Source organism: Patella vulgata, chromosome 4 (genome assembly GCF_932274485.2).
Source record: "Patella vulgata chromosome 4, xgPatVulg1.2, whole genome shotgun sequence".
Lineage (NCBI taxonomy): Eukaryota > Metazoa > Mollusca > Gastropoda > Patellidae > Patella > Patella vulgata.
Window position 1 is genome coordinate 24961364 of NC_065882.2, and position 13413 is coordinate 24974776.

A 13413-nucleotide genomic window follows, 5' to 3' on the forward strand; every position below is an offset into this window, starting at 1 on the left:
AAAAAATTAAGCATTTTATCTGTTCATATATTTTTAATTGAAATTTAGTGCACTGATTTACTTACAGAACCATTCGGTGAAGATTCAGTTTTACAGAATTTTATTCCTTTCACATATATTTGGATTATATATTCACAGAATTTTATTTTATTCACAATATCAGCCTTTTATAGATGGTATTAATTTTGCAATATTCTCAAAATTCTTGTTATTTGTATAATTTAGATGATATTATTTGTATATTTTAGATCATATTATTTGTATATTTTAGATCATATTATTATTTCTATATTTTAGATGAGATTGTTATTTGTTGATGAATGTCAGAAATATAAAGACCTGATACATGTTCATTCTTTTGCTCATGATTTTCACCTACGCTGTATTCAAAGATATATTAGTGGAGAAGACTGTGTATTCCATCAAGGTTTTCATCTTACCAACTTCTTGACAGATTTTTCCAACATTTATTCCTATCCTCCAAGTTTCTCCAGAAACTGTCTACAGCATGGTAAGTATGAAGATAACAAAAAGCCATTACAGATTTTTAGAGAATATAACTTAATTGTGTGTAAAAGACTCTTAGGAAAGTTTATCATAGTCCAATGTAGGAATGGGTCCACTACTGATGTCTTCAGTGTCTTGCCTCCAGCCACAGTAGTGGATGGTTCTAAGAACTTCCTTTGTGCAAGTTTTGTAATCATTTGATAACAAAAAAGTTACAGCCTTGTAACACCCTTAATTTCCATATAGTTGAATATATAATAAATCAATTCCCATTTAAATAAAAAATGATACCTTGCCACATAATTATGTGATATACTATTCTGTGGCTACGCGATATCTATTTCCTTTTTCTACTTCAAATGGCTGTCTTAACAAGAATTAGTATGCACACGACATCGCACATGATGAAACGTCACATTCCATATATGGATTCCTTGCTAATAGTATTTGGTTATAGTAAAAAAATCATTTTAAGTAAGGAAAACAATGGGTGGGGCTATGCGATGCAATATCTGGTGAGATATCTATCACCTGGATGATATCATGGCGCCCTGTACATCATTAGAAAAATCCCTTGGAAATGAAGAATGATCTCGGTTTCATTTGATATTGCCATGTATCGGACAGTTACTTCATGAATTATGGCCCTGGATTGTACGAAAAATGACGTTTTTAGCTTGTGGACCCTCCAGAGGTCACAATTTTTATTAGTGTTTGGCACGAATATTTGAATATTTGCTCATCGAATATAATATTCGAATATTCGTATAGCAGTCACCCAATCACCATATTCGAATATGCTGTCACTCAAGAATCTAGTTTTGGTGATCAAGTAATTGTCAGATGTAACAGTGCTGAGCTAAAAGATACCAAACATAACAGATGTGGATGATTCAAGAACAAGATCAAACTCAAATGCTCTAGTTGGTGCCATAGCAGTCTATGTTGTAAAATGAATAATTAGAATGAATGTATGCACAAATTGATAATGTTATTCAATAAATAAATGAATAAATATGCAGTGCCTCTTTATATTATTTTGTTTAGTTTGTAGGTTGTGTTTTATGACTAGTAAAGTGGTATTTAATTATTATATTTGTAGAAAGTGTGCTATTAATAATTGATGGTATCTGTTGTAATTAGATATATACAGCATTATTAGTATTTGTTTATCATATTCACAGAAAGTGTGGTATTGCCAGACAAGCTGTGTTCTAGTGATGATGTATTTGAGTATATGATAAAACAGATGAAACATTATAATATGAAGGTTATTAAAATGAAGGCTTTCTTTGATTATGATGTTGAACCTGTAAGTATATTTTTATATTGGTCAATCAAAGGGAGGAGACTACTATCAAACTTTAAAGCCTCGCATTTGCAGGGTTATTTTATCTGTCTCATCTTGTCAAGTATAATGAGTACTGCATGAATCTTATTCAGCCCTCACTTCAGTATGGTTATTTGTCTTATAGTCATTCTTATACTCAGCCAAATTAAAAACTTGACACTCAGGATTTTTGGGACTAAATTTTTAATATTTGGTTTAAGGCAACTATTTTAGTGTTATGTTGTGCACAGACGACCTTGGCATCAACAGAAAGCAAGAATATGTCTCGCCGAAAGTCCTTGACATTGATAACGTTCGTGATGTCACAGTACCCCCCAAAATGAAATTCACAGACTTGGAGAACAATCGAAATAAAGTGTTTAGTAACGGTTGTGGCCTCCTCTAGCGTCTCGTACTGCCACACAACGTCTTCTCATGGATCTCAGAACATTAGTAAACACTACCTGAGGAAGACGTCGCCACTGCTCAGCAAGAGCATGTTGAGGGTCTTGCAACGTCAGTGGTGGATTCACTTGCTGACGAACACGTCGACCCAGTTCGTCCCAGATGTGTTCAATAGGATTAAGGTCGGGGCTAAGCGACGGCCAATCCAGGACTTGGACACCGGCATTTCTTAAAAAATTCTGGGTAGCAATTGCTGTATGGGGTCGAGCATTGTCTTGTTGAAACGTTAGTCCAGGCCCATGTCTCTGCATAAACGGAAGAAGAACAGGTTGCAAAATCTGATCCCTGTACTGGACAGCATTTAAGTTCCCTTGGACAACAACAAGAGGAGATTGTCCATGTGCACAAAAAGAACCCCAAACCATGACGCTGCCGCCACCAAATCGGTCAACTTCTCTGACGCATACTTGAGCGTAACGTTCACCTCCTCTGCAGTACACTCGGGCCCTGCCATTGGCAAATATCTTGTGGCCCACACAAGTCGGTTACGGCGATGAAGAGGTGTCAATATTGGTCCATTATAGGGCCATCCGAGCTCGAAGACCAGCAGCCTGCAAGCGATTTCGAACAGTTTGTGCAGTTACCTTTCCACCAAACATCTCTCTACTTGTGGAGGTTGCAGTGACAAATCTGTTTCTAAGATGACGTAATCGTATTGCTTGATCTTCCTGGAGTGACGTCACACGTGGCGCTCCCGCCCTTGGGCGGTCGGCAATAGTTCCAGTTTGAAGCACTCTCATTCTAAGATTAATTATTGTCTGGCGTGAACAATTAAAGGCTCTTGCAACAGTGACCACAGACTGACCAGCATAGAGCCTACCTATAGGACGTAGACGTTCTACATTTGAAAGGCACGGCATTTTCTAACAAAGATGAAAATAACAATTTTAATTTGTTTTTCCAGTTCAAGTTACGTGTGCGGGTTCAGTTTAAGCAAACTTGCATCGATTGACCTCACGAGTTTGTGTTTGCACGTGTTTTTCAGGTTTTTCATCTTTATATGCTCAAAAGTCACGTGATCCACGTGACTTTACAATTTTATGAAATTAAAGGCTTCTTACTACTTACTATCGTTAGAAACACTTTAAAATTTATTTGACTTACCAGAAAAAAAAATTTGTTGAAATTCATCAGTGTCAAGTTTTTAATTTGGCTGAGTATATAAGACTAGGAATTCAGAATCTGGTTTTCTCTTAAAAATAACTTTTAGATTTTGTCATGTTATGGCAGAACTCAGTTTATGGACGAGATAAAATGAGCAGATGGAGCATTTTTTAGTCGCCTAATTAAACTTTGAGATATTTGATTAAAATTTGGTACACTGCTGTGTATGGCAGAGCTATGAATCATGTTTGAGTTTCTGTTTTATATTGACTGAATGATGGCCAGTTGACTTAAAATCAATAAAACGTTTTGAAATTAAACTTTGAGATACCTGATTGAAGTTTGGTAAACTGTTGTATCTAGTATAGTTTCAGATCAAGTTAGTGTTTCACGGGATTCTGTGGAATGTTGATTTAGAATCATGGAAAATTCTGTTTTCCTGAATTATTGGAGGTCAAACTTCAAAATATTTGATTGAAATTTGTTACACTGCTGTATATGCAAAGCTACCCATCAAGTTCATGTTTTGTGTGATTCCATTAATTTTTGATTGTATTATGGAGCCTTAGATGACTTAAAGATCAAGTTTGCATTCATGTGATTTTGTTTTTTGTAGGGGAGTCACGGTGGCTAAGTGGGTAAGACACCGGCTTGCTAGCCTCTAAGTCGGGTGTTCGATTCATGCATTGGCCGAGAAAGTTCATCCAGATTTTCCGGCGTGGTTCCGCCTTGTCAGTAATGCAGGACGGAGGGCCTGACAGGGACTGCTGTCTAGTCATTCAGATGGGATGAAAAACCGAGGTCCTGTGTTCACATTGGCGTGCACGTAAAAGGTCCCATGACAGTTGGAATTCGATATAAGAGTAGGCCGTAGTGCCACTGTTCGGGCAAAATTCCCCTCATAGCACACGGTATGGTGCATGCCCGTCTTCATAAGCCCAGTTGGAGCAGAACAGTAGGACATTAAACCCCATTCCAATTCATTTCATTTCTGTTTTTTGCACTGAATTATGATGTTGCATTGACTTAAAATCAGTGGAAATTAAGTTTTCCGAAACTGTTTTAGTTTAAACTTTGACGTATTTGATTGAAATTAAATACACTGTTTTACATAGTGTAGTTACAGACCAATCCAGTGAAGATTTAGTTTTACAGAATTTATTTTATCCAAATGTATTTGGATTATATATTTGGATTATGTATGTATTTTCAGTATTCACCTCTTTTAGATGCAAGTATCGTAAAATTTGTTGGGGCCAGTAGGGGACTAGAATTGCTTCAGTAACAATCTCAATATGCTTGTTTTTACTATCAGCTATAGCTGTCAAGGGATGATTATATCTACATTACACATACGGTTGGTGTTTCCTGTGATACGTATTATTTGTTTGTTTTTGTTTTTTCAGGATTATTGTTTTGTGAAAAATGATGAATTTGCCTTGGTAAGGAATCGTAAACTGACAGAAACAGATAAAAAGCCAACAGTTAAAGAAGCGGACGATTATGATGTTGGTATTATCATTACACAGGATTCCTTACAAAATCTAAAACCGGGTTTTGAAGCTGATAAAACAACACTACGATTGAAATACTTTCTTTTATTGACACGAAGGAGTAATTGTTTCCCTATGAAGAATTTAGAGAAGAGATTAGGGGGAATACATCCAAGACTTCTAGCTCTACCAACAGGTAACTTGTTATTTTCTTCACTCCCTACTTTGGAGAATTAAAAAATAATGATATGTCTTTTCTAACTAAATCAAGCAGTTGCCATGGGAGATACACCCACAATTTGCAAAAGAACTGTAATCAATGTCGCATTCAGAAGATTTTCGGCATATACAGGTAAATGCTTCAAACCAAATTTGAAAAATAATATATCTGTTAAAACTGTAGCCTATATCGTATTCACAAAATTTTTGGTTAAGGGGGCATAATTTTGAAATGAAAGGTCGCAGAAACCTGATTATCGATAGGGTTTGTCCTCTTGTGACCCCAATGGTTCAAACCAAATTTAAAAAAAAAAAATCTGTTAAAAACAATAGCCTCTATCTTTTGTACCTTAACATAAATCTAAAGTTTCATTTAAATTGGATAAGAATTGTTGGCTCTAGAAAGGCGTTCATTAGGTGAATGTTGATGTTGATTTGGTGACTGTCTTGTTTGAGTTCAATGATTAACATTTCCAACTAAAGCTAAGCAGAGCTAAGCAATTTCTTTGACTTTGATTCTATCTGGTAGAGAGTGATAGTTAGTGTATAGTTGATAATCAATTTGATTGCTCGATACTTCTGAAAAAGATAAATGTGCAATGAATTCATATGTGTCATCTATTTATTTCGGGATTTCGGCTGGGCACATCAGCCACGTGCTCTATAGAAAACACACTGACCTGGATGATTTGGAGTTGTAATAGAATAACTTTGAAATGAAGATAAATATATAATTGTCCACGGCATATTTCTCACATTTATCGGTTTCAGCCCATCTCTTACGGCATTACGGACCGCAAAATTGTGGAGTAAATCCTAATAATTTACAACTAAATAACTAAGGGATAACTAACTTCACAGCTAGCGACACTATTGCCCCCAAGATTATCATTGTGTATAATAAGAGTAACCATATATACACAACATTTTTGCACACGTGGAATTATCATTGCTACACAATAGCACTGGAATATGTAATTTTCGTAATTTTTCTGTAAGCAAGTTAACTAATCTCTAGATTTAATTCTACAATACCCACAAAGCCGTAATACTGCTGTAAAAATATTATAATGCATTTTTCTCCCAACGCGTACGTTATTGAGGATTTACGTAATTCTTATGCTGTTTTTATTTGATATGACAGATGGTTGGATTCGAAGAGTAGTACTTCATATCTGATTACCCTTATTCGAAAATCATAATAATCTTGTTTACATTGTGCGTGAGTGTAATAGCGGTAAAACAACTTTGTTCTAGAGAATTCTTATGACATGTGGGTGATCAAATAGTGAATGATGAAAAATGGACCACTTCACGCCTTTGATAAGATTCCCACATATCAATTAAGTTTTATTGTTCTACTATCAGACACTCGTCATTAATTATCAACACAACACTCAGTATAATCTGTTGACGACTATGTATACAACTCTATAACACCAGTCACAAGATTATGTGGCTTCTGTAAGTGTGCATTATTCTGTACTCGCTGTACAATTTTATAGTTACATAGTGGAGGTCGATCATAGTCATGTTTAAAAATTGGGTTTTGAAAAAATGGCTATTTTCCCGGCATGCAAAATTACCAATGGGTCAGATCTATTTACGGTCATTTTCCCTAGCCCTAGGTCTTGACCGGCATATACGACAACATGGAACCCATAGTTTATTCATTTGCCATGAACCAAATTGATGTGTCTGTTTTAATTATGATCGAGTCCAAGCCGGTAGATTATCTAGCATTGGTATTTTAATTTTGTCTTCTTAATTAAATGTTAAATAATCTTAAGTATGTGTTAGCATGAACTAAGCCAATATGCAAATCATGCATTGTTACTTTAATTACTCTTTGTGGATGTTCATTGTATGGTTATTTAAGTGTTTCAAAAATAATGCATTCTTGTAGGTTTAAGGCAAGATCATTTAAAATGCATGGTGGTGACTGGCCATGAATGTGACAATCTACCTTTGTTTGTTTTTGATAGATTTATAACAAACTCAGACAAAATTCAGTTCACAAGCATTGACCTCAATTTTGATGATATTTCTGTCAATACCATGGTTTTATTATAATTAACGTCCTGTCAATAATCATTTTAAAAACTGTGATAATTTAATTAAACTATTTTGTAATGAAATTTGTGTTAGATGTAACGAGAAATGATTCCGATCAGAGACCATTCTGAAAGGAACTAAAAAGTATATAACTACTGCTCTGTTATTTATTAACAATACTAAACTTGAAAGTGTTACCAATATGTGTTATAAAATGTTGTTATTAAATAACAGAGAAGTAGTTTTTTATATCCTTATATAACTCGTGGTAGTTAATCATACTTCTAGATGTCATAGATTGAAAATGGGCCCTATTAAACCTAATTATTTACTGACTTGTTTTACCTTTTACTACCAAGAATTGTGTAAATTTGACATTTAATTTTGGTATAGATAGACATTGGCGAAAAAGATATTGGAAATGCTAGCCTGTAAATGCACACAGAATTTAAGTGTCGGGATCAGTTAAACCTATTTAGGTTTTTGTGTTAATAGTTTGTTTAATTCAATAAACTGTCATGTTTTTAGAAACGTCACCAGTTGAACATAATGAACCAATGGAAACTGAGAGTGTTCGACCAGTACCAGTTAAACAACATATTGGTGTACGACAAGAAATGGTGGATTATCTAGGTTATTCCAATAAACATCAAACTTCTATTTATCAATTATCTTGTCAAGAAATGAATATTTGTAGGTATGTACTCAACAGAAATTATTAAAATTAAACCTTTCCCCCTTCAGTGAAGATAATCTTGTTTTCTCCATACTTTTGCTGAGGATAAAGGACATGTAAAGGGGTTTTAAATGGTGGCTTTATATTTTTGACTCCTTATTCAAATGTGGTTGTATATTCCCATCACTCCTCACTTCCAATTCATTGTGGATCCTCTCAAAAGTTATCACCTGATTGACTTAAAATATATTAGTAATATTCATTACTTATGTTAGTTAGATGAAGGAGCATCTATTTACTGGATTTAAAACAAATTTACAACCACATATTGTCGTCACTCCCGTCCGTCCATCCATCATCTGAATAAAATTTATGCACAGTGTTGATGTTTATGAGACGAAGAAGCCTGGTGATTTTCAACATGCCGATAATTAATGTCAAAGTTATGGCCTGTGATCAAATTTTTCAATCCCGTGGACACTCTGGATGCTAAAGTTAGCAATAATATCCAATTGAAATGAAATTTATAAACAGTGTTTATGTTCATGAGGCAAAGAATCATATTGATTTTCAATGATGTCTAATAAATACTGCTCAGGCAACTAAGTTGCTGTGGGTGTATGTTTCATTGCCTGGCAACCTATCTTAATTCATTACAAAATTGATTATAACCTTATTTTAGCAAAATAAAGAAATTGTCATTATTAATAATATGTCCCTGGAGTGTCACTATATATTAAATGTTAATCATGTATATTTAACAGGAGTGAATTAGAAGAAATGGTTTGCATGTCAAAAGAGAAATGTTGCCGTGATTTATTATGGAAGCGTATGTTGGTTCAGGTGGAAGATGATCAGAAAAAACGTCGGAGAACGGCTGATGTTGATGAAATACGAGACTCTGTAATTTATTTTTTACGTCTAGTAACAAAACAACTTGAGATATCTTTTGGTGAAAATACATTTTCCTTGTCTTGTCAACAGTCTTGTCTACTATACAAAATTCTCTGCTATGCAATTTGCCGTGACCATTAACATTATTGATCAATGTCTAAAGTTTGTGTTTTGCCTTTAGGGCAAGGATGAGACAAGATATTTGGCCTTCAATTACAATCACCATTCTATAGTTTTAAAAAATTGTTGGTTTCAAACATTATTGTATTTGATTAGAATGTAGAATATGCATATTTTAAAATTCCAGATGGAATTATTGACCATGGCTTGGACCTCCTCAGCTAACTGTTCACCCCATCCCTTCACCTGCCTCCACAAACTTCCACAATGCTAAACCCCACCCCTACTTCCATCAGTTGTACATTATTGCCATATTTACTGGTTATCCATATTTTGCTATTGTTTCCATATTGTTTCAACAATAATCAGTTACTGCACAGGTGACTAAACCATTTATGGACATGTTTATTTAGTTGCAAGGCAATCAATCTTTTCTTTTAGAATATGGTGAAGTTAAGTTTTGAAGAATTTCAAGAATTACTCAAAATGGTGAATAAAAATAGAACACCATTAAGTGACGAAGATGCTCAATTAATACCATTATGTACAATGCCATTACAGTGGTACCGTTCACTAGTTCCTGTTCTTATGTCTAAATACCCTACACAACATCGCACATTTACTTCAACAGATGGACAAAATCAATGTATTGTAAGTACAAATAGATTATTTTACTCTTTCAATTTCAGAATGTTAATATGTAATGATTTGTTAGATAGAAGCTCCAGTGTATTTTTAATCTTTCTAGAAAACTTGACACCACACGTTATTTATTTATGAAGTTCATATATCCAACCACTTATGCTTTACTTCTGTATTTTTTAAAGACATGATATTCAAGTCTAAATTAGAAATAGGGATGGGATAAAATAGATCGAAATGATGTGCAGGGTTTTTTCCTTGGTGAATTGAGCTGAAAAGTTCATTTTTTCAGTCAGGGATCATCCATTTTCATAAATGGGGGCCATTTTCAGGTGAATTTTGGGGGGTTTTTTTCACGATATTGTATTAGAAACACTTCAAATAACCTTTTAGGGTGGGCAATATACATCCACATGAAAATGTTGGCATATAAAAAGTCAAGGCAACGAAGCATCAATCAATTGATTTATAGAAAATGACCGTATTTATTTTGTTTGATTATTTCAGTTAATTCTCAATCCAAATTTTCTGGAAATGTTTATCATGTTAGAGATTACACCAAATAAAGCTGTAAGTATTTATTTCAAATTTTAATTTCTGTAAAATAATAGAATTTTTCAGAAATAATCCCAAGTGTGAGTTTCTATGCAGCTCTTATCATATTGTTAATATCCTTGCTTGACCCTCCAGTGAAAGTGGGGTTGGATGGCAGAATTGTTAGCGTGCACACGCTGTATCATAAAGTCTGTCATTGAGTCGACTGCATGGGTTTTCTCCGAGTCCTCCGGTTTCCTCCCACTGCTAAAGACCCCAATGCGCAAGCAAATTATTGAAATAAAATTAAACCATATGTTAGTCCCGAAATGACCCAGTTTGTGTCGAGTGGGCGTTAAACCCTCCTGTGAAAAGTATCATTAGATAGAATATACACATAGTAAAGCAATGTCTGTAGTACTTTGAAAAGTTAGTGAAAAAGTATTTTGCTCTGATCACAGCACAAACATTGCTAAAACCAGTAGCCAGTAAGTTCTGTTGTGAATCATCCCTGTGATACTGTGGAGATTTTAAACTGTGGTCTTTATATTAGATTAGCATGTGGATTGTGGAAATAGCCTCATAATGGTTTACAAATGTTTCACTTAAATGTTCAAGATTTAATTTCCTACTAAAATTTTCACTGCTTCCATGATGTTGGCCCCCAATAGCCTACATTACGAAACTGTCTGCGTTCATTGTCTATGAAGTTTGCGACAGATGTTGAGTAGGCCTCTGTCCTCCTCGGATTGATATATTCTGCCCTGAAAGTGTACAGTTTTCTTGTGTGTTTTACTTTTTAAAAACTGTTTTAATAGACCATTGTCTTATAATTTGTCATTGGTATCAAATTATGTTTATTTTCAGGATTTATGTGTTGTGATGCAAGATCCCATATCTGATCAAGAACACACTCCAACAACTCCAAATATATCTTTACTAAGTATGCAAAGTCATATTGAAGATTTTGTTAATACTTGCTGTTTTCATCTCTGGTCTACCATGTTATGATGCATTATACAACAACTACACTTTTTTGAGATTTTTTTTATCTATATACCAAAATCAGATTACAGTGCCATGAAGTATTAGTATGAATTGTGAGTCTGTGTTATGTGCATGTAAATATATGCTATTCTTAACTTTTGTTCATGTATATATATATAGAGAGAGAGAGAGAGAGATTTAAACATTATAAAGATGCAATCTGATTAAAACACAGATCCTATTTTGTTTTTTATAGTTCAAAATTTCATTTTACTTGTCTTTACTACACTAGGATCTGGAAGAGTTGTTATATAACCCATGTTCTGGTTGATTTGAGGAATTAGCCAATGAAACCGTCTGTTGCAGCGAAGTCTTGCGTGCGGTGCACGAAACTGTGGGTATCCTACTAGAAACATCAAATGCCGTTCATATGACCCCTGACACGACCTCCCACTACAACTGGTCAGATCTTCATGTAGTAGAGGCCTTTGGAAGTATATAAAAAAAAAAAAGGAATATAGATGTGTGTTTTAATCAGTTTGATAAAGATGTTTTCTATTGTCATGTTATCAGTAGTTATTTCTAGGACATATTACCATAATATTTTACACATCATGAAAAATATTTTTTTAGTTGAACATAGCATAATTTCATACTAAATGTCAAAGAAATATGGCTTTAATACATTATCTCTTATATTGGACTATATCATATTCTGTCTCCTTATTGTGTTCTCAAACATTGTACTATTTTACTCTCAGGTTAAATTGAAATTAAATATTGCCTGCCAAGCAATACTTCCATTGATGTGAAGTAAAATCATCTTGTTTAATCAAGCCAGATTATGATCTAAGGACAATTTTAAGCTTTGGCTACGAAATATGCTATTCACCTGCTGCCTGTCTCATATATTTAGATTATGTATATTTGAAAGTGTTAAAGTATTGGCTTTGTATTAGATGTTAGAAATCTACCTGATATTGGTTAGATAACATAACTTCATAAATATGTTTAATTCTGAAATCATGTGATCAATTTGTCAGTGTTGTGTGATTCTTTTAGTTAACTGGGACTTCACTTTAACATATAAAGGATGTCATTATGCCCCAAAATGGCAAAGTGAGACAACCAGTTCTGGTAAAATTTATGTGTGTTATGACTACATATGATAATTGGATGTGAAATACAATTGTTAAGTTTAAAGGGGATAACCTTTTGTTGAATTGGGTTGATCTGATTTATTATTTAGATTATTAACAAATTGTTTTGAAACATGTAGAGGAAATCAGTTTAATTACTAATAATAGATTCTTTTTTAGTTCACACTGTCCAGGCCCGTAGCTAGCCCAAAACTGTGAGGGGGGGGGGGGGCAAGGGCTTCTTGGGGCGCCGATTTACCTGCACTTGACGATCCATGGCGAACGGCACCGTAGATGCGCCTTCCATCGGAAAAGGCTCTAGGGCGCTCTCTCCCCAAAATATTTGTGCCGACAGTGGAACACAAAATCAATTATATTTCTACATTGGCTATATTTGTAGACTGTCTTGTATAATCATTATGGTTTAGAAGTTGTCTGGATGACCATAACTATAAATAGATCAGTGACGAAGATGAGATCTAGTCACATGACTAAACAAAATATACAATCTTGATTAATTAGACAGAGAGCGACTACAGAAGGAAAGGGGCAAATGTTTGCTATCAGGACAAGCAAACCGATCAAAGAAGACTAGGTCACAAACAAATAGACATTTTTTGTTGAAAGTATCTGGACCATTATTCATGGTAGTAGCCATATAGATCCAATCCAGTGTTGGTTTAGATGATAGAAGCTAAACATACCACCCTGACATTCACAGACATACTAGTGAATTCACTGGTAGACAGACAGGATAGGATAGCCCTGGGTTATTGTGCAAAATTAAATAATTTGTTTCTCCTATGAAATTATATATGCCCCAGTAAAAAAAACGTCTCTTATAATCATGTGAATAGAAATGAATGATTTTGAAATTGTAATCACACATGTATGCGCCCTATGTATAATAATAATAATCTGTGATTTATATATATATATATACCTGTATTAACTATATCAGGTAAATGTTGACACATAATAAACTTGTTACATCTTTATCTATTTGTTTGTATTTATGTCTATTATTTTTAACTCTTTTGATGCCACAAGTCACCCACAAGCTACTGGTGAAACTAGGATGAGTCTGTATCTTTTCTCTCCCAATCTTTTTTTGTCATTTTTGTTTTCCAGCTTTTTTAATTTTTTTTGGAGGTGGAATTGAAATTAGGTACACTATGATATATTTCACAGTTACAGATTATGTTCGGGTTTCATGGGATTTCCTTAATTTTTTACTGATTTATGGTC

The 13413-nt window shown here is 34.2% G+C and overlaps 1 protein-coding gene across 1 annotated transcript in view; it reads left to right on the plus strand.

The window, feature by feature from the left end:
* LOC126817487 (KICSTOR complex protein SZT2) overlaps window positions 1–13163 on the plus strand; it is a 119426-nt gene extending 106263 nt beyond the window's left edge. Inside the window, exons 56-63 of the mRNA XM_050544501.2 lie at window positions 298–511; window positions 1692–1819; window positions 4813–5095; window positions 7702–7870; window positions 8614–8752; window positions 9305–9514; window positions 10013–10075; window positions 10907–13163. Coding sequence (XP_050400458.2) covers window positions 298–511; window positions 1692–1819; window positions 4813–5095; window positions 7702–7870; window positions 8614–8752; window positions 9305–9514; window positions 10013–10075; window positions 10907–11050 — 1350 coding nt within the window. The 3' untranslated portion in view covers window positions 11051–13163. The remainder of the gene's footprint in view (window positions 1–297; window positions 512–1691; window positions 1820–4812; window positions 5096–7701; window positions 7871–8613; window positions 8753–9304; window positions 9515–10012; window positions 10076–10906) is intronic.
* Window positions 13164–13413: the final 250 nt, after the last annotated feature.